This window comes from Haliotis rufescens, unplaced genomic scaffold (genome assembly GCF_023055435.1).
Source record: "Haliotis rufescens isolate VD_foot unplaced genomic scaffold, xgHalRufe1.0.p SCAF_20, whole genome shotgun sequence".
Taxonomy (NCBI): domain Eukaryota; kingdom Metazoa; phylum Mollusca; class Gastropoda; order Lepetellida; family Haliotidae; genus Haliotis; species Haliotis rufescens.
In genome coordinates, this window is record NW_025963891.1 from 17,724,905 (window position 1) to 17,752,675 (window position 27,771).

Consider the following 27,771-nt stretch of genomic DNA (forward strand, 5'->3'; position numbering starts at 1 on the left):
AACTTATTGTTCCATATTCCAATGGAACTTAAACACAAATTTTGCAAGCATAAAAATTGTTTCTTATTATTTAATAAACAAGTGGATCTTATATTATTAGAATTCATCATACTAGCATGAATAGAGGGAAAATGTTAAGAGCATATACCATATTCAACGTAATAAGCGCCAAAGGCGCTCTCAAAATTAGAAATAGGGGGCGCTTATTAGAATATTATTTTGAGTTGAAAGATCGTATATTTCGTGGTTTGTGCTAACAGCCTGAAATGTTTACATACGACAGATATATTTTTCAAGAACTAAGGGTGATATAATACATGAGTGCGTATTATACACGAATAAATAAGTCTTGTGTTACATTGATCAATCAGAAGGGGTGCTGATTGGGATTGATCACTAGCCAATATATTAGCAAATATCACTGTGGGCGCTTATTAGAGCGGGGCGCTTATTACATCGAATACAGTATATCATTATAATGGCGATGGAGCAAGAGTAAATGTTTTTCATCTTCTAAAACTGAGCACTCACTTAAGAGAAGATTCTTAACTGATCCTAAGTTTCTGAATGCCTAATGCGTTTGACTCTTATACTTATACTATATAGTTAATTACTTCTATGTCATGTATAGTCACTCTTTTATAATCACTTTTCTAATATAATATACAACAAAGTATTACAAACTCTTTCTATATTTTTGAACTTATCACATGCACACTATGCGTCTCTTCTTTCTTCTTTCATCCTATTTTATGGGGGGGCATGGGTGGCCCAGTCGTCTAAGGCGCCGCGATTCGCTGTGCAGAGTTGAGTCCCTTGGGCTCGCCAGAAACTTATGATTGTGGGTTTGAATCCCGGTTCGCTTCCATGATGTTTCTAGGTTTGTCAGCACCATACCCGTGCTCGTGGGTTTCACCGAAGTGGTAAACGTCTGAGACCTACATCACTTCGGGTTTTCATCCAACATAAAGTTGACACGCGGTGATATAACTGGAATACTGTCAAAAGCGGCGATAAACCCAACTCACTCACTCACCCACTTGCGTGGATCGATGCTTATGATATCAATCACAGGATTGTCTGGTCCAGACTCGATTATTTACAGACTGCCATCATATAGCTAGAATATTGCTGAGTGCAGCGTTATAGAACAAACAAACAAACAAACATTTTTTCACTGTCTCTAATCGGTATTTATGACTGAATTCTGCTTGCTAATAGCAAACCTAGATTTAGTGAAGAGTTCTGAAGAAGTGGGATTGAGTAATATATATTTCTGTGTTTAAACAGTTCACCAGAGCTTGGTTGACTAAATGATAGATTAGTCCATGTAGGACTGTCACTCACCGTATTTACTCAGAATGTAAAGTGTGTATAAATATGATCAATGGTGTTAGCTTACCACTAATTTTACATCGTTATAGGCTTTGCCATGGAAATTGGTTTCAGGAAATACATGTTAAACCATTAATATGTTGGCGTTGCACTTATCTTCTTGCTATTGATTCCGAGCCAGGAATTGACAGGCCATTCTGAAAGTGCATTTTAAACTAGTAAAACTGATGCAACTATAGGTCATTATACAAAATTGTAGAGCCATTGTATATAAACTGTAACATGGCATAAGTCAGAGAAATCACTCGAATCTGTTGATTCCGAAGGATTTTATTTCCGGAATTTGGGGCATGGGTGGCCCAGTGGTCTGAGGCGCAGAAATAGCAAGGCAGACCCATGAGATGGGATCGAATCATGGTTTGCCCCGATTATGTTTCTAGGTTTGTCAGCACTGTGCTTGTGGGTTTCAACAAAGTGGGAAATGTCTAAGACCTGAATCAGTTTGAACTTTCCTCCCACATCAATCTGACAGACTGTAATGTGACCCAACTCACTCACACACTCACTCCTTACCATGTGCTTAATGACTTTATTTACTGGTCAAATCCAGTTATCATACCTCCATAACAGAATAATGAGATCTGATTGGTCCACGTGATCTTGATAAAATACAGTGTAACCCGTCTTGGAGGGAAATAAATCTCTTATATCCCTTCACGAGCAATGCAGGCTGCACGTGGATATCTGAGAGGCAGAAATAATCCCTTATACCCCGCTTCGATACAAAAAGCTGCACGCTTTTCCCAAGTCAATGGAGTCACGTGACATAGCACAAGTTAACCTCATCTCAATCGGACAGCTGTTTTCTATCAATTTTAAATTTGTGTTAAATCTTTTACAATGTCACATTAAAACATGTCGGTGAAATAAAGTTGTAGCAGGATCACGAGGGGTACATGGTGTTTTATGTGTCCCGCGTTAAGTTTCATAAAGCCTAACAAACTATCAAAACGAATAAATTTGTTGCAGCAGGATCACGAGGGGTACATGGGGTTTTATGCTTCCGGCTCGTGGTATAAAACGAGGGACGCATAAAACCCCATGTACCCCTCGTGATCCTCGAGAGGTATAAAACCTAACGAGGGACGCATAAAACCCCATGTACCCCTCGTGATCCTCGAGTGGTATAAAACCTAACGAGGGACGCATAAAACCCCATGTACCCCTCGTGATCCTCGAGTGGTATAAAACCTAACGAGGGATGCATAAAACCCCATGTACCCCTTGTGATCCTCGGGTGGTATAAAACCTATCGAGGGACACATAAAACCCCATGTACCCCTCGTGATCCTCGAGTGGTATAAAACCAAACGAGGGACGCATAAAACCCCATGTACCCCTCGTGATCCTGCAACAACTTATATTATCACATCATGAAGTCTACTTCAGGGAATAATGCACAAAATGCTACATTTCTCTTGCAACTTGGACTCATGTGCAACATGTGACACTCTTGGGACATCTACAACAGACTCAAGTCACCGGAAACAGCATTTTATAGAAATATTTAAGAAGAATGTCATATCCATGGTAACATACTCAATAGAAAACTGAAAGAGCGAGTAACATGTCAAATGGCAGTGTAACATGTTTAATAAAAAAATGACCAATCCTATGGACCGTAAATAGCAGAAGATCTTTATGGCAGTTTGGCAATAACTGTTGGGTGTTATTATCATACCTTTAGCTGTGTGAACACTAACACATCTATCAACATAACCATTCGTGTGAAATTTGATCTTAGCTTTTCATGTTCGTGATGATATCATGAAATTCTTTGACCACATCAAGAATTTGGATATTACCATTATCTTTATGTGTAGCCATTAGACTCTTTCTTGCTTGTGATATCTCTCGTAAAATCTAGAATTTCTCAGCTTGATGTTTTGTAGTTTTGATATTTTGTCTTGAACATCAAGAAGGACAAATATAAACAAAATTGTGCAAAAATACACTTCTTATTATCCCCAAGTACTGTGTTTTCGTTTTTAGCCACTTGTCTGTAGTCCCAGTCTATTACAGAATTTCTTTCAGTCTAAGTAAGCTCAGCTGACAACAGTCCACATAAGTACAGCCGCGATATAAGTGGAATACTGTTAAAAGCGGCGTTAAACCCAACTCACTCACTCACTCACTCACTCACATAAGTACACTGAAATCTACTGACAGTGATGCCAGTCTGTGACTTTGGGCACTAGTCTGTTTCAAGCTCGAGCTACCCGTGAAGATCTGGGGTAGAATAGGTCTTCAGCAACCCATGCTTGCCATAAAAATGACTATGCTTGTCGTAAGAGGCGACTAACAGGATCAGGTGGTCAGGCTCGCTGGCTTGGTTGATGCAGGTTATCGTATCCCAATTGCGTAGATTGATGCTCATGATGTCAACCAATCGATTATTTGCATCCCGCCGTCATATAGCTGGAATATTGCTGAGTGTGGCGTTACACAACGAACAAAAAACAATCGTACGAAATGGGAAGCTCTTTTAATATCCTATACTTGTGGTACATGTTTGGTTGATGCATGTCATCGTATCCAAATTGCATGGATCGATGCTCATGATGTCAATCACTGGATTTTCTGGTCCTGACTTGATTATTTACAGACCGCAGTCATATAGATGGAATATTGCTGAGTGCGGTGTATATCTCTGGGCAGGTCTAGATAATCTCCATGCAGATGATGTCTATTTCAACTTTGAGCTTCAGAAAGTCACTCTATAGCATCTTTGTTTCAATGTGACTGGTGGGCTTTGAGAAGGAGATTTTTGCATTTGATTGCTTTTCAGCTTAATCATTTGTTAATGTCAGTTTCAAATTTTATGGCAAAATGTCATTCTGGTAACCATGGTAACATTCTCTGTCACAGCTCTCTGGGTCATGTGTTTTCTGAAAGGCAGCTATTTGACTTTTGTTTTATTTGGTTTAAACACTGAAATATTAGTTCATGTTCAGTGTTACAGTTCATTCCTTCAGTTGTTTCAGAGAAGTCAAAAGTTGCTGGATGGACAAAAGAGTGAGTGAGTGAGTTGGGTTTAACGCCGCTTTTAACAGTATTACAGTTATATCACTGCGTGTCAGCTTAACATGCTTAATGTGGGAGGAAAGCCCGAAGTGATGCAGGTCTCAGACGTTTACCACGTCGGTGAAACCCACGAGCACGGGTATGGTGCTTACAAACCTAGAAACATAATTGGGGCGAACTGGGATTTGAACCCACAATCATAGGTTTCTGGCGTGCCCAAGGGACGCAACTCTGCACAGCGAAACAGTGGTAACAGTCTCGTTGGGTTGGGGTGTGTTTTTTTGTTGTTTTTTTTAAAATGAAACAAATACTGTAAATTTATATAATGTTCTGGAGGATATTTCCATTTTCTTGTCTAAGAAATATTTCATCCAGTGAGCGGGTTTTACAAGACGCATAAATGTGCGTCCTGGGCGTACGAATGGATCACAGAAATAAATTATGGTGCATCCCTCAGGAAACACAGTAGTATTCTTTGAACTGAATTTTGAAAAGAAATATAAAGATCCTATAATTAAAGTAGTTATCAAATCTTAGAGTACAGTACACCATGCCATTTTATTATTTTACAGGACCCTCAAATGTCCTGTAAGGAACTTTGAAATTATTTATGGAGAGTCAAGTGAAAATGGCAACTTCGGCAGATCATGAGATGATGTAAACATGTAGTTTGACAAGGAAAGACTAATGATCTACGTGTGTCACATAGTTTCTTTGAGATGTTAATGATCTTACTCGGAAAGCCAAGGTTTCACTTCGGCAGACTGAAATGAGTTAAGGCATAAAGTGTTATTTTACTCAAGCGAGATATTGATTTTACAGTTGCAGATAAATATAGTATTTCATCATTCAATACATTATTTAACAATATATATATATATATATATATATATATATATATATATATATATATATATATACATGATTCAAATAATTTGAAAGATTCTAAAGATAATATTTGATCTTTTCCAAAAAAATGATAACCATTACCAGGGTTATGTGGTAGCACTTTTGTGTTTTGTCGGATAATATTTTGGCTTGGAACAATTTGACAAATCAGCATTGAGGTTTCGCGTGATCTTGCTATTTCCATTGCATAAACTATATGTTGACATTTAATTGTCAAACTACAACAAATATTACTTTTAATGAGTCAAAGTATGGCAGTTATGATATATGTGTTCAATTTCTGTCAACTAAGGTTCATTTCATGGTGTCAATAGCGGTAATATGATCGTTGTTACTGTAAATAATGGTGAGGTGGTAAAGTGGACCTTATGGAATGGGGTAAACGGAAGTTGTACATAGCGGATGGAAACCGAAATTAATCTAAATATTATTTAATGAAAGTTTGATTAAAATAAATAAAATAAATTAAGTAGATTACAAACATGAGTCCAGATATACAATAAACACTTTTTATTACCGATAGTGTAATGACAGGATTAACTTGCGTAATTCAATACGGACTTGTTGATATTCTATTTCCGATGACAGATCATGACGAGATGTGGTTTTAAGTTGGGGGTCCGGCTTATCTACTGCACATAACATTTTGATACATATTTCAAGGACCAAGTTAATACCTCGGCTTAACTATGAGATCGCCTTATCTACGGTCATATACGGTATATTTTGTTAGCTTTATCCATGATCCATGTACAAGGTCTTGTTACACCATTATTGCTGTCTACATAGTGGGAGAATCTCATTCATCAGTATCCAACAAGGAAGCTCTAGAAGGATGTCACGAAAGGATGCTACAGAAGGATGCTGAGATTCAAAAATAAAATGTCTAGCTCAGACTTTATACATCAATTTTGTGTCAGGTTGTTATTGGGTAGCCTCATGATCTATGACTATAAATAGGCCAGTGATAGGTCAAAGATACTCAGAACCACAGGTACTTGTCATTGGTCAGTAAATAATGATATATACCCCCTATGATATATTCTCTAATTACATAAAGGGGGTATATATTTGTATTTACTGACTAATAATGAGTTTCTGGGCACAGAACCTACACTAACAGGATAGTGTTAGACATTGAGGGGGTTGGAGGGAAGGGTGTCCTGACATACAACAGTGCTTTAGATAATGTTTTGAGCCAGTGAATACTTAATACTCGTATTTGTTTGTTTGTTGTTTAATGACACACTCAGCAATATTCCATCTATATGATGGCGGTCTGTAAATAATCGAATCTGGACCAGACAATCCAGTGATTGACATCCAGAGCGACGATCCACGTAATTGGAATACGATGACATGCATCAACCAAGTCAGCGAGCCTGACCACCCGATCCCGTTTATCGTCTCTTATGACAAGCATAGTCGCCTTTTATGGCAAGAACGGGCTCCTGAAGACCTATTCTACCTGGATCTTCATGGGTGGTTGAATTTACTCACGCACGCAGGCACTCACTCACGCACGCACACAGGCACACACACATGTGCATGCACGTTTCTATATCAGTGCAATAATCTTGGACTCACTCAGTCACATGAGTACATGTGTTATGCACACAATGTTACACGATAAAACCTCAATGTGATAGTATGGGTGTACAACTGTACAACTACAAGAAGACTGATCAGGACCAAATCACAAGGCTTCTTGCGTGTCTAGGCGAGGTTTTAATTTTGTTTTTGACAAATTCTGTAACCATAAATAAAATGACAGTTAATTTTTTATAAGATTTCATTTATTCAGCCAAATGCAAACTTACATGTCACTAAGAAAAGACTTTGCCTACGATCGGGTTAAACTAACAATGCAGTGAATAGGTTAGAGTAGATTTAACATGAGACAAGTTTAACTACTGCAGCAAACATATCCGGGATTGAAGTTAGTATTCAGGTAAACATGGTACTGTAGTGGGCAAGTGCATTAACCCTTCTTGATGAAAAGAGTGAATATAAAACGGGTGTAGAATGCAATCTCATTAAAATCAGATCCTAGTTCCCGCTATCGCTAAACAGCGATCTTAGGACATCCCATTACAGGACATGTCAGAGCGACCTTTCATCCAACCAGTCAGATTGATGTAGAATGCTTTAAGATCTAAATACTTCATCATCCGTGGGATTTTCAAAAATTACTTAACCACAATAAAAGCACTGACAGACATTGTGAAAAACAGTGTGTGAAAAATATCCTGTATGTGATGATAATCTTTTCATGGTTGATTATTTATCTAGGATTCCAAACTAAGTGCCCTCTGACATGTCTAAAGGCAAATGAGGGAAAAAATAATTATTTTGTGCAAAATTTGATTTTTTAAGTTTTATATACTGAACAAGAAATATTATGGATCATGAATATTTTGGGGGAATATATGTCATAGTGAAGACTGAGCACTCAACTTCATACAAATATCCCCAAAACTATTTATGTTACCTTAAGTGAAATTTTCTGAAATTTAGAGGGTTTTTTAACATTGCATTCAATACAATAATACCTCTTCCTCGTTATTGTTCTGTTATCAGGGAAATATATGTCAACTTCACAAAGGAAGATATTTGCTATAATTCTATATACATGATCTAGGACATTTTTGCTTCCAATTTGAGAATTTTTACTGACATTGTTTCAGTCTTGTCAGCCTCTCTCAGCAGGGGTAGATAACTGCCTGCTGTTCACAGTGTGAGTCTCATTGTGGGGTTCCGCTACCAGTGGACTGCATGGTGTTCCCGACTTTCACAGTTTTCCTAGCCACAACAATCTACTCTGCATGTGTAAATAACTGAGACATGTGACTATGTATGGTATGAAACAGTATTTATGGCTCAGTTTCCCATTCACAGGGACATTTATTCAATGAAGAGGAAATATGATTTTTTTTCTCACGCTTTAATACACTTCTGACTTTTGAAGGCATTGTTGAATAGTGTTTTGGGACATGCATCATGGAATGTTATAGGGCTGGGACGGGTAACTCGGGTACTCGGGTCGGGTAGGTCCTATGTATGACCCGGGTACCCACAGGACTAACCGGACCCGTGGTTAGTCATGTGATATATTGTTTAATGACAAAAATTATCTAGAACTCTATGGTTACACTACAAGTCACTAATGTTCGCATTTCTTTCTGACTATGCATCCATTCCTTCTGACTTTTACATGTTTAAATAAAGATAAAACTTCAGTCAACTTCAGTGTACATGCATGACCAGATTGTTTTATACTTGTATCTGAATACATTTTTCCAGGGCTACGGTCAAACTGTTCCCAATCCGACCTTTTTAACCTATCTCTTGAGAACTACAGTGGGTACCTCAGGTATGGTTGGGGTGGGGGGAGTGACTTGTCATCTTCTGATGACTCCTGTGTGATAAAAACATATTTTGGCAAATTGACAACATTTTGAGGGTCATCAGAAAACTGGACAAGCATTAGCATGATAAGGGAGGGACATGACACCAGCCATGATGGATGATGGTCAGGCTAGCTTAAATACAACATGGTAGACGCCTATCTGTCTGTGACGTCAACTTCCAGGGTTTCCAAACAAGTAATATTTATGATAAGGCTCATCTGAAGCAGTAGAGCTTTCCTTAATACACGTACTTAGCTTCAGTTGGCGAGGGAATAAAATTGCAGACTGAAACGTGTGAAATAAACAGTGTTTCAAATTGCCTAGAGGCATGAGTCCTTAAACCCCTGAGAAAAACCCCAAATGACTCTCCATTTCTTTTCAATATGGCCGTCTCACCAGGTCTGGAGCCTATCAGTGTGTAGGTGCTAGCGAGTCACTTCAGCTAGCGTAAACACGTGAATTTGAATCTGAAAGTCAATGTAAACAGTAAATAGAGAAATCAATGTGTTTTCACCCTGAACACAACCCTAGCCTTCCCCTGTGTACTAATGTACATGTGTGCACGGTGTGGCCATAACTTCGCCCTGTCTCAAAATACCTGATTGAATGGAACACTGGATTCACATCTTGTGAATGTGTAAAGTAACTTGTTTTCATCTTCACATTTGACCAGTACATTATCAGTGATCATGACCCAGTTTTGCCTCAGGATTGACAGCAAGCTGGGAACCTGCTCAAGCCTAACGATCAGGTGTTGAGCCGAGGCTGATAACTGATGGTAGGAGCCCTCATGTATCATGTACATTAAGGAAGTTGGTGTGTCATCTATTTGTTCAGTTATACTTGATAAATGGCAACAACATAAGAGTAAACAAATAAAGTGTATAGTTGACTCTAGATATTGCATGTGTATCCTCCTGGTCTTAAAAGGGGCGGTAGGTAACCTAGTGGTTAAAGTGTTTGCTTGTCCACTGAAAACGCAGGTTTGATTCCCGACATGGGTACTATGTGTGAAGCTCATTTCTGATGTCCCACGCCGTGATATTGCTGGGATATTGCTAAAAGCGGCGTTAAACCAAGCTCACTCACTCACTCACTCCTGGTCTTTCTTCTTTTCACTGGATTATATGTGAATTATTCTCTAGATGAACGGACCCGTGAAGATCCGGGTTAGAACCCATGCTTGTCGTGAGAGGCGACAAATGGGAGTGGTGATCAGACTCGCTGACTTGGTTGATGCATGTCATGGTATCCCACCTTGGTGGATTGGCATGAATCACTGGATTGTCTGGTCCAGACACTATTATTTACAGACCACCGTCATATAGCTTGAGTATTGCTGAGTGTGGCGTTAAACAACAAACGGTTCAGATGTGTTAGGGTGCTAGGCAGGGGTCCGGAAAATTTAAAATCCCAATCGGACATTTGCATTTAGGCCACACACCCTTCAAATAGCGTATTTTAGTACGACTTTCCACACACATTACAAGTTTACGTATTCATAATATAATGAATTATGAATTGTTTCAATTTAAATTGTTTAATTCACCGGACAATTAATAACAAATAATATCATTTTAGATTTACATGGAAAACATACGTGTGTTTCTGTTATAATAACGATCTGTTAACGTAGTGAACGGTCTAATTAATATTCATGAGTCTGCTCAAGTGTACGCGTTGTAACATTTGGATCGAGACTATTATCCCATATTTGGTTATCACGTGACCTCATGGGAAAAGTTTTTTTTTAAACTAAAGATTTTTTTAAAAACAAGACAGATAATTTAATCACAAATACTAAAATATCATTGATAGCAATAGTTATTTGAATACTTTTTTCATCTGTACTTAATTTTTTACCATAAAAAAATTGGATATCGATCGTCCGAGAAAGCAAAATGGCGGTCAATCAAGATTCAATATACGACTAGCTACTGAAAACAATAAAATCTGCAAATCCTTATTGTATGTCAACCAAGTGAAAGTCGTTAGCCACGACTTACAAAATGATCGTCCAGACTTTGAGGGTTTGGCAGATCCGCTCGACTGATCTGCATCGGTCGACTGGCTGTCGTCACGCTTTCGCTTCTTGTCTGAGGTTACGTATCGTAATTAATCCTCGATTAATCAGTGTCAACTCAGTTTATTGCCTATTACAGTGATTGACCGATTGGACTATCATGTAGGTACGATGTATTTACAGCAATCAAAACAAACAAAGCTTGTCAGTGTAGTTAATCTTCATTGTGTTGCAACTGCAGACAGAAACTGCTCAGTCCTAACTGTTGATCATGTCCGGTCAAAATTTAAGAATGTCTGGACAATACTTTTTAAAATGTCCGGTAAGCAATATTTTAAAACGGACATTTGAGATTCCAAATCGGACATGTCCGGCGCATATGACGGTTTCCGGACCCCTGGTGCTAGGGAAGGGCCTGAGGTTAGTCAGTACAACATGCACTTGTCACTAGAAAGTCATGATGATGATGATGATGATGATGATGATGATGTTGTTACAGCAAGCTGGTGTATATATCTTTTACAAACAGTTCTGAAAAACCTAGAAATAGTCTTTCTCTCAGATAAAAACATAACTCTTTGAATATGAATTAGTATCGTCTGCTTTTCTTGGAATTTGACTGCCACTGCAGGTGATTTTTCTACTGACAACACAAAGATTATCTTCTTTCATGGACTTCCTCCAATTGGCACTGGGGAATTCTTTTAGCAGATGTATTGAAAAGGTCAAATGTCATGGGATAGAAATACACAACAGCTTGTGGTTAGACTTTCTCAAAACCTTTTGATGCAATTATCATTAAACTTGGTATATACCTCCTCTGGGATTGGGCCCTGCTTGAAAGATGTTTCGGTCAAGCTTAGTCAAAGATTGAGGTCAGTGTGCAGCTATAACCAGTGGTCCCCAGGATTTGCCCTACATACCTGACACTGTGATATCTAAATGACACTCACAAGCAAACAATCCAACAGTTTTATCTGGTATGTCAATTTGTATATGGTTCCCTGTTTAAGTGGAGCCTAAGGTCAATTGTCAACAGTGCGATGAAGCAGGCATTCTTGTTGAAAACATCACATGAAATGTGATCAAAACATCAAATTAAGTGTGATCAAAATATTGAATTAAGTGTGATCAAAACATCAAATAAAGTGATCAAAATATCAAATTCAGTGTGATCAAAACATCAAATAAAGTGATCAAAATATCAAATTAAGTGTGATCAAAACATCAAATAAAGTGATCAAAATATCAAATTAAGTGTGATCAAAACATCAAATAAAGTGATCAAAATATCAAATTAAGTGTGATCAAAACATCAAATAAAGTGATCAAATCATCAAATAAAGTGATCAAAATATCAAATGAAGTGTGATCGAAAAACATCAAATAAAGTGATCAAAACATCAAATAAAGTGATCAAAATAAAAATTAAGTGGGATCGAAACATCAAATAAAGTGATCAAAACATCAAATAAAGTGATCAAAATAACAAATCAAGTGTGATCGAAACATCAAATAAAGTGATCAAAACATCAAATAAGGTATAAGCCATGACTCGGTTGCTGTTATAACTCACGATCATGATAGAAAATGATTAAAAATATGGTCAATCTTTCAAATATTAAATAAAGTATGGTGAACAAAGCATCAAATTATGAATAAAAAAATATCATGATCAAAACATCACACATTAAGCATTGTGAAAAAAACATGCAACTTCAAATAAAGTATCAAGATCAAAACATCAAACAAAGACTAAATCAGGACTCATGTGCTGTAATATCAGGATGATCCACTGTTTGAAGAAACCTTCAATATATTTGTTCTGGAGTCACAGTGACCCTAGGTGTTAAGGCTTGGTACAACTCTGGGTTGCGCCATCTGATCTCTACCTGGGGCCAATGACTTTAGTTCTGCATGTGTGATTGATTATGCTGGTTCCTTCACCTGTGGCAAATGTTGGGATATCAGGACATGGTTGATTATGTCTGATGACGTTACTGATATTTTAGCCTGGTGGTTCAAGCGTTTGCTCATTATGCTGAAGACATGAGGGCTGGGACGAGTCCAAATTTACTACCCCGGTACCCACCCCCCTATTACCCGACCCTACCAGGGTACCCACTGTAGGTCTCAAGAGATACAAAATGTCTGATTGGGAATTTATTTTTAACACAGCACTTGCAAAACATATTTAGATACATGTATTAAACAATCTGGTCATGCATACGCTGAAGTTGACTTAAGTCATAGCTTTATTCAACCATATGACTCGTAGTGTAACCATAGAGTTCTAGATAATTTTTGTCATTGTGTTCGATGGGGTGTTGCTAGTGCGTCAGTCCAGGTTTAGCTGTTGTATTGTGGGAGTCCTTGTCTCCGTGTTATCATTACTTGTTTGACTGGTTTACATTGTAAACTGAGTTAGCAGATACCGTATTCAATGTAACCCTGCTGTAAAAAGCACCCACAGCAGTATTTGCCAGGCAAGCACATAGTATATTATTTGTAAGAGACATATCTAAGGGGTAAAATATGGACACAGATCATTTTCTGCGTGATCTTTCAATCTGTTTTTTAACCAAAATTGCATTCTAATAAGTGAACCCCTTTTCTAATATTGAGAGTTCTCGGGTGCTTATTACATAGAATACGGTAAACAAAGTAGTGTTTGAACAACTTAAACTAGACGTTGGATTGCTAGTGTTTATGTGCCTAATCCCCCTACTAAAATGTTTCATGTATACTATTCAAAAGAAATTCAAGAACATTCAACCTGTATTACCGAAGTTAATCTGTCACGCCTGATTAACTGTAGTAATATGAAAGAATCAAATGTTCTTTAATTTCTTTTGAGTAGTATATATTGTTAATATATTTGGCTTATCAGCTTGGTTCACTTGCCATCAGTATGTGGTAAAATGAGCGTCATCCATTATACAGAGCTTAATCTAAGTAAGGTGACCATCTCTGTGGTCTAGTTGTAGATCGTCTGCCTGGAGAGTGGAAGATCGGAGGTTCGTACCCTGGGTGCATCATACCAAAAAACATCAAGAGATTGTACTTTTTGTTACCCTGCCTGGCGCTTGGCATATAGAAGTGGCTTAAACAAGGCCTGGTCGGCTTGGAGTCAGTATATTGTGTCTTGTGGGGTATACATCTTAAACTGCAGCATGGTATCTCAGTGGGCTAGCACTGTAAAATTGGTGTTAGTCCAGACTAGAATAACAATCCAAACACACACTTGTGCATGCACGTCGCTATGTAAGTACATTAGTCATGGACGCAACGTTAAACCCCGTTTCACCTCACTTCTAAGTAAGGTATGACTGTACCTGTTTTGAATTTTGGATGATGATCTGTTGACTCCAGACAAATTGTTCACTTGCCCAAGGACATGTGGTCTTACTTCCACACGTTGATGCCACGTCTACTTCCTGCTTCTGAGGGATTAGCATTATGATTAGAACTGGGTTTGTTATAATGAACATATAGCTTTGACTTCGTCCAGGCTGTCGAATGATCTTATAAACCAAAATGTGAGGTCTGTGCTTGAGGACATGGGCATATACACAAGATGACATCAAGGGCACATACACAAGATGAGATGGGCATATACACAAGATGACACTAAGGGCATATACACAAAATGACATCAAGGGCATATATACAAGATGAGATGGGCATATACACAAGATGACATCAAGGGCATATACACAGGATGAGATGGGCATATACACAAGATGAGACTAAAGGCATATATACAAGATGAGATGGGCATATACACAAGATGACACTAAGGGCATATACACAAAATGACATCAAGGGCATATATACAAGATGAGATGGGCATAGACACAAGATGACATCAAGGGCATATACACAGGATGAGATGGGCATGTACACAAGATGACATCAAGGGCATATACACAAGATGACACTAAGGGCATATACACAAAATGACATCAAGGGCATATATACAAGATGAGATGGTCATATACACATAATGACACTAAGGGCATATACACAAAATGACATCAAGGGCATATATATACAAGATGAGATGGGCATATACACATGATGAGATGGGCATATACACAAGATGAGATGGGCATATACACAGGATGAGATGGGCATATACACAAGATGAGATGGGCATATACACAGGATGAGATGGGCATATACACAAGATGAGATGGGCATATACACAAGATGACACTAAGGGCATATACACAAAATGACATCAAGGGCATATATACACGATGACACTAAGGGCATATACACAAAATGACATCAAGGGCATATATACACGATGAGATGGGCATATTCACAAGATGACATCAAGGGCATATACACAGGATGAGACTATGGGCATATACACAAGATGAGACTAAGGGCATATACACAAGATGAGATGGGCATATACACAAGATGACACTAAGGGCATATACACAAGATGACATCTTATGACAGAATTGACAAATCTTCCACAATATGTCAATCTGGCTTAGTGACACACCATATGTGTGAGTCCAACACATAACATTTATACTGTTACATGCAACTTCTGGTGTATGTAATACAGTGGGGTTTTTTTCAAGTGAATATTCATGACATAACTATCATCATGTCATATAATATCTCTGACTGCTCGCAACACTTCAATTCACATTTCTGCATCAGGGATTCTGATGTAGAATGTAACTTAAACTGATATCAGGATTATTATCAATTTAGGGAATATGAGGAATTCGGATTATCTAATCTAAGCGAATTAGTTTTGTTACTTTCAACATTAATTCTCAAGGGACAGGTAATTTATTATTCCAGGTGTGAATACATTGTTCTTATTATTACCAAAGTCTTTTTAGGGGAGAAGACTATGGGGTCGTTTTGGATTTTTTTTGTTTTTTTTTGTTTTTATTGTTGTTGTTTTGGGGTTGTTGTTTTTTCTTTCAGTAGACCTGTGAAGATCCAGGGTAGAATAGGTCTTCAGCAAGCATATGTTGCTGTAAAAGGCGACTATGCTTGTCGTAAGAGGTAATTAATGTGATCAGGTGGTCATGCTCGCTGACTTGGTTGATGCATATCATCGTATCCCAATTGATCCCGTGGATTGATGCTCATGATGTCAATCCCTGGATTGTCTGGTCTAGACTCGATTATTTTCAGACTGCTGTCCTATAGCTGGAAAATTGCTGAGTGTGGCATTAAACAACAAACAAACAAACCCTGGATTCCAATTCCCTTTCCCAGCTGACCAATACATAGAGACATCATCAGTTAGAGGTATTGATTCTTTTCAAAGGACAGGTGTACATGGGGCAGTTCATTGCCAGCTGGTACTAACACACTGTTTTATGATACTAACAGAGTAATTTAATACCACACAAATTGATGTGTTGTGGGCTGGGAGAACTACACAGGTCTGTCACTGCCAAAAGGTATTGATACAACTGGTTAATGGCCATTAACATGAACATGATACGAAACAACAATTGGTTCATCTAGTTTAAGTAACTATAGCAACAGTTAACATCTTTCTCAAACTCAGTATATGTTATATAATTATATATATACGACTCAAAAGAAGTTAAAGAACACACATTTTTCAAATGACTGTCACATGACAGATTAACTATAGTCACATGATAAATTTGGATGTTCTTTAACTTCTTTTGAGTAGTATATTTCCCATCATGCCATAGGGGCATGACTATAGGTGAAACTATTTTCCTTGATTCTCACTGAGCACAATAACTGTGCTCATGCTAATTAGCAAGATTGTGTCCTTGTCCCATTGTTTTCTTGTTTACAAAGCCGATCATAGAAGCATGATGTGATGTGAGCACATTACACAAATAATTGAAGATACTGACATCAAGAGTTCATGACGTCGTCACCAACAATTTAGTGTGATGTGGTTCCAACAACAGGCTTACATCTCAACTTGAGTGAGTGAATATTTATAGTCACATCGGCAAAATTTCAGCCATATCGTGTCTCAGCCTATAATGCCTCTACTCCTGCTAGGAAAGCTCTTAGAACCTGTAGAATATATAAATAATGAAAAGGATATGACGGAGGCAGAAACATCAGTTAGCTTGTTGTCAATGAAAATAGAGGTTCAGAAATGTTATTTCTGTTTCATGTTTCATGTGACTTGCTGTGGTTTGAAATCAAATCAAACATCTGCTATTGATATATGCAGGACTTAGGTCTTGTTTGATCTTTTTTTTCTTTTTTTTCTTTTTTTTGAGATATGCTTAAGTATAGGTTAGACCATGTGGATCCCATGTTTAATCGTTGAAATGGTCAGTTAAACTGACCATTTCAATGATTAAACATCGGAATCCGAGTGGTATGACCTATTAAACCATGGCTAACATTCATAGGGCCAAAAGTGCTTAAATAGCTTTGTTTTGTTAAAGATATTTTGAAAGATATCCAGGAACTCTATACTTGACTGTAAGAACACTGTGTGAGTAGCACTCAAGTGGTGCACTTGAAATATGTTTCCTGAGCCTTTCGCATGTGCACATCGCACTTTGCTCACTCGGGTTATGAAATGCATGTCCCGGGGCAAGTATACCATTCATTTTGGACCAACACGAGCACATTTACCAATAACCTAAATATTTCTTGCCCATATTGGCCTATTATGAGCTAATTTGTTGAATGAATAGCTACCAAATCACACATACTGTACAATGCTGAGAGTAAAATAAAATGTACTGCATAAGACTACATTTGTTGGCCTTCGGTGTAGACTTCGCGGGTTCGAATCCTGCTGGCAACACTCGTTTTTCATGAAATTGTTCTATCATCAAGGTAAAGGACTGCGAAAAAAGTAGTTCCGTCATTGTCAAGTGGTGTACTGACACGGTCAAAGACAATGGAGCCATGGTTTGAAGAGAAATAGTGACTATAAATGCAGATGAATGTTGATCTATAGCATGACAGAGGCAGAAACATCATTTAGCCTTATGTAAATGAAAATAAAGGTTTGTTCAGAAATATGTTTCATGTGACTTGCTGAGGTTTGTAATCAGTGAAACTGACCATTTCAATGAAATAGTGAATATGAATGTACATGGATGTTGATCTATAAGTATGTCAGCCCTTTTGGGATGCCAGTATAAAATCATCCCCTAGCAACCATTGCTGGTCGTAACAGATGACTTAATGGATTGATTGTCACTCAGTGACTTGGTTGATTGAATGTTGTTGTTCATTACATCAATCTCTTGATTTCTGGCCCAGATTCGATTATGTATTGATTCATAGAGCTGGAATGTTGCTGAGTGTGGCATTAAATAAGAAATGTAACCATGATCATGAGAAGTTGAACATTTTACGTGTTTATGGTTAAAGTTAAATTGACCTGCGTGATATGTAACTTCAGTTATACGCAAAGTCTACTTGGTAAACAGTTATTGCGAGGATCATTTTGGGGTGTTTGGGTTTGCATCTGTCAAATAGATTCGCCTGTAGCATTGAGAGCTGTAAGAAATAAAATGTTAAGTTGGAGACATATTTTCCACTCTTGTAGGATCTTTTGTGTGGAAATTTCAACACTTAGATACAAAACCTACAAAACTAAAATATCTTTCATGAGGAGAGGTGAAATGGGGTTTAATGTCGCGTCCAAGATTATTGCACTTATATAGCGGCATGCATGCACGTGTGTGTGTGGCTGCTTGTACTAGTCCGGACTGATGCCGATTTATATAGTGCTAGCTCACTGAGATACCATGCCGCACTCAGACACAGTATACTGACTCTGAGCCGACCAGTCCTTGTTATAGCCCCTTAATGCCGAGCACCAGACAGGGTAACAAGAAGTCCCATCTTTTAACATCGTTTAGTATGACGCGGCGGGGATCAGACCCCGGATCTTCCGTTCTCTGGGCGGATGCTCTACCACTAGACCACAGAGGCGGTCTATCTCTTATGAAGTTTGTATGCGCAGCACATGGAAGTATGACATGCTTCGTTTGTCCCCTGTGTATTTATGTCTTTGTTTGTCATGTTTGTTTGTTGCCCTATATGCATATCATGTACTGGTCCCTGGGATTAAACACAGAAGCTTTCCAAGATATTCACATGAATGGAGAACAAAAAAACCATGACATGTTTAGGAGAAAGTGATCTCATTTGATTAACTGCTTGATGCCATAAATAAACACAGAACATTTCCATGTTTTTCGTATAAATGGAGAACAGATGACGTGTTTAATAGAAACTGATATTATTTGATTAACTGCTTGATGCCATAAATAAATAAGGATAAGAATTTATGGATGAACAACTTCTTTATTACAATTAATGCTCTTAATTGTAATAAAGAAGTTGTTCCCCCATAAATTCTTACCCTTACTTAGTACTCCAACTTCTAAATGCCTCTCAAAGAAGCCATAAATAAACACAGAACATTATGGATGAACAACTTCTTTATTACAATTAATGCTCTTAATTGTAATAAAGAAGTTGTTCCCCCATAAATTCTTATCCTTACTTAGTACTCCAACTTCTAAATGCCTCTCAAAGAAGCCATAAATAAACACAGAACATTTCCATGTTTTTCATATAAATGGAGAACAAATGACATGTTTAATAGAAACTGATATTATTTGATTTACCGCTTGATGCCATAGTCTAATATGAGTCGGTCAGGCTAGTTGGATAAAAAAAGGAAAGACATATGGTCAGATACATATTGACTTGAGAAATGCAGTGTTTTGACCAAATTGACTTGTAAGCCTTGGCAGTGGCCCATTGCAACTAGCATGCTATCTAGACATGCAGCACTGTAAACTCAAATTTCATAGCCACAATGCCAGTGAAATTTCCATGTAACATGTTTGCATTTTGGCACAGCTCCTCTTCCATAGATAACAGACCCTTTTTGTCCTACTGAAAATTTCTCAACAAAGGCTAAAATTACTTGATTAAAAAACCCTAACTATCAGAAAGTCAATCAGCAGGAATGAAGTGTTTACCATATCTTTGCACTGCCTCTTCTGAAAATCAGACAAACCTGTGATTCAACATTATCAAGCCTGACCACCCAATCCATTAAGAAGCCTCGTACCACAAGCATATAGGTTGCTGGAGACAAATTCTATTCCAGAATAGAGTTCCCATGAGATCTGTAAACGTGGCATTTGGGGCTTTTGTTTCCGTTTAAAATGACACAAAATGGAACTGTAATACTGTTAAACTCAGCTCGTTCATGAATAAACTTGCACAGATATCCTTCCGGTTCACCACACAGTTGAGGTGGTAGGTTCGTGGTATCTACTATGAGATTTATAGATTGGAATGACACTCTCCTAACTCACTCACTCACTGTGTGTCCCCAGATCTAGACTCCTGCTGCCCCCCAGCCCCCGGGCGACTCCTCGTCCTCATCAACCCCCACAGCGGCCCCGGGAAGGCACTGCAGATCTTCAACAATGAGGTCAAGCCGATGCTGGAGGAGGCCGAGATCCCGTACAAGATGCAAGTCACAGGTAGGTGTGTGGTAGCCACAGGAAGTTAGGCTGATGCTGGAGGAGGCCGAGATCCCGTACAAGATGCAAGTCACAGGTAGGTGTGTGGTAGCCACAGGGAGTTAAGCTGATGCTGCAGGAGGCCGAGATCCCGTACAAGATGCAGGTCACAGGTAGGTGTGTGGTAGCCACAGGAAGTTAAGCCGATGCTGCAGGAGGCCGAGATCCCGTACAAGATGCAGGTCACAGGTAGGTGTGTGGTAGCCACAGGAAGTTAGGCTGATGCTGCAGGAGGCCGAGATCCCGTACAAGATGCAAGTCACAGGTAGGTGTGTGGTAGCCACAGGAAGTTAGGCTGATGCTGCAGGAGGCCGAGATCCCGTACAAGATGCAAGTCACAGGTAGGTGTGTGGAAGCCACAGGGAGTTAAGCTGATGCTGCAGGAGGTGAGATCATGTACAAGATGCAAGTCACAGGTAGGTGTGTGGTAGCCACAGGAAGCACTATGATTATCGCAAGTGTATGATACAGTACTGGATTTGCAACAGGAAGTTAAGCCGATGCTGCAGGAGGCCGAGATCCCGTACAAGATGCAAGTCACAGGTAGGTGTGTGGTAGCCACAGGAAGTTAAGCCGATGCTGCAGGAGGTGAGATCATGTACAAGATGCAAGTCACAGGTAGGTGTGTGGTAGCCACAGGAAGCACTATGATTATCGCAAGTGTATGATACAGTACTGGATTTGCAACAGTTTAAGATGAGTCAGATAAAGCGACAGGGTCCCGTTCCAATAAGGCGATCGTAGTGCAACGACAGTCATAAGTGGATGTTAAAGTGTGGGAGTTACGATAAGGTTAGCGCTAAGATAGCATTGTGGAACAGACCGAGAGGGCCTGGCCTGGAATCCTTACAAGGCTGTAGCTTCTGTTATTTATATTAGCGATCATAGTGCTATGCTTTTTGTATGTCTACCAAGTTTCCTTGTAAATAATGCACACTTCCCATTCTTGAGAACAAGTTTTGGGACAAATAGCTGTTTCGTATTTGATGCACAATCGTATTGCTTCAGGTGAACAAACAGAAGATAACAAACTTGGTCAGTGTTGAATTGTGTGTGTGGTATGTACAACTATGGAAGATACAATAGTCGATAGAACAACCGTCATAGTCAGTGTGTATGTTTTTAGTAGGGCTGGGATGGGTAACTCGGGTACTCGGATCGGGTGGGTACTGAGTAGGACCCTGGTACCCACAGGACTACCCAGACCGGTGGTTAGTCATGTGATATATTGTTTAATGGCAAAAACTATCTAGAACTCTATGGTTACACTTTAAGTGACTACTGTTCGTATTTCTTTCTGACTATACACGCATTCCTTCTGACTTTTTATGTTTGAATAAAGATAAAACTTCAATCAGCTCCAGTATTTGCATGACCAGATCGTTTTATACAAGTATCTAAATACGATTTGCCAGAGCTACGGTCAAACTATTTCCATAGGACATTTGTACCCAACTCTTGAGACCTATAGCGGGTACCCGGGTAGGGTCAGGTAATAGGGGGGTGGTACCCGGGTTGTAAAGACTCGTCCCAGCCCTAGTTTTCAGTACATTTAGTGTAAACATTAGCATGGCCTTACTTTCATGCTTGTCCCTATCCTAATATTTATGTAGACATAGCAGGCACTTGTTATACCTGCTATGCATGGCAGTCAGCTTTGGTCCACATTGTGACCTCTCTTATCTGCATGATGTGATGCGAGTCATTGACAGCTAAGTCCTGACCCTGTGGTTTCATAACAGCCATTATGTAGTGTGGATACCGACACATGTGCAGATGTGTGAGGCCAAGATTAACATACATTGTTATCATAGTAATCTTATATGCCACAATTCCATCAGGCTTCTTCTATTTCAGAATAAGGATGAGCCAAAATTATCATTGTAGAACATGTACAGGTTTTATGTGCATAGTTTGAATGTGATTACTAGCATTTCAATTGACAGGGATACTTCGATTCTATGAATAGTGGTTATGTTTCTGGGTTTGTCAGCACTATACCCGTGCTCGTGGGTTTCACCGAAGTGGTAAACGTCTGAGACCTGCATCACTTCGGGCTTTCCTCCCACATTAAGCTGACATGCCGTGATATAACTGGAAAAATGTTAAAAAGCGGTGTTAAACCCAACTCACTCACTCACTCACTCACTCACTCACTCACTCACTCACTCACTCACTCACTCACTCACTCACTCACTCACTCACTCACTCACTCACTCACTCACTCACTCACTCACTCACTGAATGAATGAATGAATGAATGAATGAATGGTAGAATAAAATTGCTTTCCTATATTTTGCAAGTTGTTACATTTGGTCCCAGATGGACCGATTTGTCTTCAGAAAGGATATGTTCTGTAATATTTCCTTTGTTGACTATTTCAAAAGATGAAATTGGAGCTATTTTCCTTTGTTGGATTAATTTTGTTGAGCAGATTTTATCATTCCTAGTGTCTGATTTTGTCAGATGTAGAAATACTTGCCAGGAATATTTCTTCATTGTTGGACTCCATGAAAAGGCTTAAAGAATATGGTTTGGACAAAACAACTAGGTAGGCGGAACATGTTTTCATCCTAGTATATTTGTTTCATATCCTGATAAATATAGAGTGAGATTGGTGATTATTTGCATTAAATAAATGTGTAGTGATTGGTACTCGGTCAGGTGAGTCGGACCCGTGGTTAGTCAAGTGATATATTGGTTAATGACAAAAATTATCTAGAACTCTATGGTTACACTACAAGTCACTAATGTTCGCATTTCTTTCCAGACTATCCACCCATTCCTTCTGACCTTTATTGGTTTGAATAAAGATAAAACTTCAGACAACTTCAGTTCTTGAATGACCAGATCGTTTTGTATGTGTATCTAAATACATTTTGCCAGGGCTATGGTCAAACTATTCCCAATTGGACATTTTGTACCCAACTCTTGAGACCTACAGCAGGTACCCGGGTAGGGTCGGGTAATAGTGGGGTGGGTACCCAGGCAGTAAATTTGGACTTGTCCCAGCCCTAACTTGTAGTATGATCTTTATTATCTTTGAAACCTTTATGTTTGCAAATGTTGAAAAAAGATATTCCTGAGCTATAGAGTCTTGTGGCTATATGAAACTCAACAGTTGTTTTGAAGGTCCTGTTCAGAAGTATCTGGTGGCAGACCTGCCGATACCTGGCACCAAATGATACATGCAATCATTGTAATGGAATACCCTGTTCACTGATAGGAGCTGTTATACATGTTATGCACACAATAACAAACCGGTGTGTCACAATATTTGCTGCATCATTTCTATAATGTATCTCACTCCAGTTCTTGGAGGCGACCATCTTGTCATAAGAGGTTTACTAACGGGTGTTCAAGCTTGCTGACTTGATTGATGCATGTCATCGTATCCCAATTGCTTAGATAGATGCTCAAGATGTCAATCACTAGATCGGCTGGTCCAGACTTGATTATTTACAGATCGCCATCATATAGCTGGAATATTGCTGAGTGGGGCGTTAAACAACAAACAAATAATACATTGCAAGAACAAATGTGGTCAGACCAATGGTATTTATTCATGGTAACATGCTGTCTTACCTCAGAGAAGTGGTATTTTTGGATAATTTGGAATTGATATTTACTAATACAGTGTATGAAAAAACATGGACAGAACAACAATAGAATTTCTCATGGTAACATGCTATGAAATGGCAGCTAATTAATTGGAACCAGTTTTGTTTTTTAATTTTAAGTGTTAAACCTTTTGCGGTATATGTCCCCAGGATTGCATCTACCATCAGACCCACAGAGGCTTGACATTGCTTGGTTTGGCTGGGTTTTCTTGAATATTTGTGTGTTGTTATCAATGGTTTAATGGATTATATTGGTGTAATAAACGAGAGAATAAAGCATTAACAATTATAAGACACAAAAGTAGAGTTCTTAGTATTTGAGTGACAAATCAACGCTTTAAACAACTGTGTTGACCACGGCATTAACAATTTTATTGATCCATGTTTCCATGACATGATGGAAGCAAGCAAGTTATTTACGAGTCCGCAGTTTGTCAACAAGTCCATATGATCAGAGAATTTATCAAAAAATATTACCTTTGATGTTGAAAGCTCCTGTGAGCAATGATCAGTGTAAATGTCTGCTCACATAAGGCTAAAAAAATATTAGTCATGGTTCTCAGGAACCACCCACATGGTCGTAAAGTCTGCCGCACTTTTCGTTTTTATTTCCATTTTCAAACAAATACTTAAAACAGATACTTAAAGACAATGCGGTCCATATAGCACACAGTTACTTCCCTGTACATTAGCACTGCTTTACTGTGCATCTCGTGTTATGGTCATGCCGGCTATAGGAGTTTGTATGTTTGTTTATGTAGGGAGGGAGGCCCTTTCACAGATTGATGGTACACAACCGTTTATTTGGTTACATACTGGTTAAAACAACAACAACAACAAAAACGCCCACCCTCACTATATTTTCAAAAGTCATTGCCTCAGAATCAATTCTTTTATTTTTTTAACCCTAGCATGAAATTTTTGTAAGAAAAAGCACCTGGAGTAGATAATAGAGAGTCAAAACTATGGTCACTCGTAAGGACTTCGGGTTAGAATCGGTTGGAAGTAACCTATGCTGGTCTTAAAAGGTGACTAAATGCATCAGTTTTGTCACGCTTGGTGATCTGGTTGACTGCAGGTCATCGTAACCCATCGGCATGAATTGTTGCTCATAATATCAATCACTAGTTTGTCTGGTCCAGAATCGATCATATCAAGGCAGCCTCCATAGGGTTGGAATATTTCAGACTGCAGCGTTATTTACAACGAACAAAATCAATACTTCAGAAATATGTTCCCCAGAGGGGCACTTCAGTTTGACTCGTCCTGTATTTCAGAGTATGCCGGCCACGCCCGAGACCTGCTGCTGACACTGGCCCTGAGTGAATGGTATGCAGTGGTCATCGTGTCCGGCGATGGCTTGATATATGAGGTACGGATATTTCAACTGTTAACTAGACATACAGGCCGCTTGACCCATGAAGATCCGGGGTAGAATAGGTCTTCAGCAACCAATTCTTGCCGAAAAGGTGACTATGCTTGTCGTAAGAGACGACTAATGATATCGGGTGGTCAGGCTCACTGACTTGGTTGATACATGTCATCCTATCCCAATGTGCATGGATCGATGCTCATGATGTCAATCACTGGATTGTCTGGTCTAGACTCAATTATTTACAGACCGCCATCATATAGCTGGAATATTGCTGAGTGCTATGTTAAACAACAAACAAACAAACAAACAAAACACAGAACTCATTTTATGTGTCGAAACATCTGTGAATAGTGACACACACAACTGCGACAATTGTCTGCACGTGTTAATGAATGAGGGTGGGTATTTTCAGCATCAAGTTCAATTAATATCACAGCCTTTGAAAAATTGAATTTGGTTTGACAAGATACTTCTCTATCAGAATATACAAAAAACAATTTGGCCACAAATTTTTATAAATTTTGCTCTTTATAATGAATTTTTATTAAAGTAAATTTCAATTGGATTCCAGGCTATCAATGGGCTGATGGAGAGGCCGGACTGGGAGAAAGCGATCCAGATTCCCGTGGGATGTATTCCTGGTGGCTCCGGCAATGCTCTCTGCTGCTCCATCAACTATTCAGCAGGGTAAGGAGCTTGGTGCTTTAACCGTCTGCTTCAATGAAACATTTGACAAAGTGGTTAAACTGATTGTGTTTGACAGTTGTATGTTATACTGTAGATTTGACAACTCAACTTGATGTTGTTTCAAAATAGATGTATGCAGAAAGCATTTTGTATATATGATCGCTGTTTTAAACAGGTTTTTCAATGGATTTCTGTAAATGAATGTTGATTCACATGTGACATGCAGTAGTACATCTTCCTGTTATCTGATTGACTAGGTTGTTGCCTATGGTAGCCTCCATCTTTGTGAAGCTATATGAGTTAAGAACAGCGATCTGATTGGATATCCCGTTTTCAGTACAAGGGGCACAACTCATGATCTACGCGTAATGGCGCCAGGGCTTAGCCATTAAAAGTGGCCTTGATGTGGAAAGGGTAGAAACTAGGCTTTGATAGGGGACACGCTTGCCTCGGGAAGATGGAAGTAGTAGGGCTGTCTGGTGTATCAAGTATAGAAAGAAGGGACACACATTGCGATTTCCCTTATCTGTTGCTACCTTGTTACATGTGCTGACATGTCCAGGTTTTTTACCCCTTTTGTGCTACGGGTTTATGTCGATTAAAGGTATGAGTACGAACATCTTTTCGAAGTCGTCCTAATTGCCTTTACTTCCTCAGAGAGCCAGTGGACATGAATGCTGTGCTGCATTCGACCTTTGTCCTCATCAAGCACAAGGTCGTGCCCATGGACCTGGTGCTGATCCAGACTCCGTCACAGCGGATCTTCTCCTTCCTGTCCGTCACATGGGGCATCATGGCCGACATCGACTTTGAGAGTGAGAAGTACCGCAGTATCGGGGAAGCCAGGTTCACTCTCGGGGCCATCAAGCGCATTCTTAGTGAGTACCAGCCGACTCCGGGGTGGAATAGGTCCCCAGTATCGTATGGGTGATTTAATGGATCAGTTGGTAAGGATTGGAGACTTGGTTGATGGCATGTCATCGGGCCCGACGGCATGGATCATTGCTCATAATGTCAATCACTGGTTTGTCTGGTCAATACTTGATCATTTACAGGCTGCCCTCATTTTGCAGGAATATTGATGAGTGAGTGTGTTTGTTTTTTGTTTGTTGTTTAACGCCGCACTCAGGAATATTCCAGCTATATGACAGCCGGCTATAAATAATCGAGTCTTGACTAGACAGTCAAGTGATTGACATCATGAGCATCGATCTGTACAATTGGTGTACGATGACATGCATCAACCAAGTCAGCGAGCCTGACCACCTGATCCCGTTAGTCGCCTCTTACAACAAGCATGGGTCGCTGAAGACCTACTCTAACCCGGAATCTTCATAGGACTTGCTTCATTCAAACAACCAACAAACAAACAAACAAACAAACCAGTTCAATGGCCTCTACAAGTCATGACTTGGTTTGACATGATATGGATTGACATCCTGGCATTGAACAGAACTGTGGAGGCTTTCTTTAGCAGGGGTGGTCGGTAGCCTAGTGGTTAAAGCGTTCGCTTGTCATGCTGAAGACCCGGGTTGTCCCCACATGGGTAAAGTGTGAAGCCCATTCCTGGCGTTCTCCACTGTGATATTCCTGGAATGTTGCTAATTGCGGTAAAACTATACTCACTCACTTAGCATCTTCCCTGAAATGTCAAAGGAGAAATGAATCTGAGTCTTCGTTTGATTCCAACAATGATCTCGAATGTTTGTTCATCATCACATCTTCATCAATGTATAATTTGGTTTCCATTCAACCATATAAGACATCCTGTGT

At 39.1% G+C, this 27,771-nt stretch overlaps 1 protein-coding gene across 1 annotated transcript in view; it reads left to right on the forward strand.

Moving 5' to 3' along the window:
* LOC124132807 (sphingosine kinase 2-like) overlaps positions 1–27,771 on the forward strand; it is a 35,628-nt gene that overhangs the window by 1,711 nt on the left and 6,146 nt on the right. Inside the window, exons 2-5 of the mRNA XM_046496949.2 lie at positions 20,127–20,276; positions 25,214–25,308; positions 25,883–25,998; positions 26,656–26,876. Of these exons, the coding sequence (XP_046352905.2) occupies positions 20,127–20,276; positions 25,214–25,308; positions 25,883–25,998; positions 26,656–26,876 (582 nt within the window). The remainder of the gene's footprint in view (positions 1–20,126; positions 20,277–25,213; positions 25,309–25,882; positions 25,999–26,655; positions 26,877–27,771) is intronic.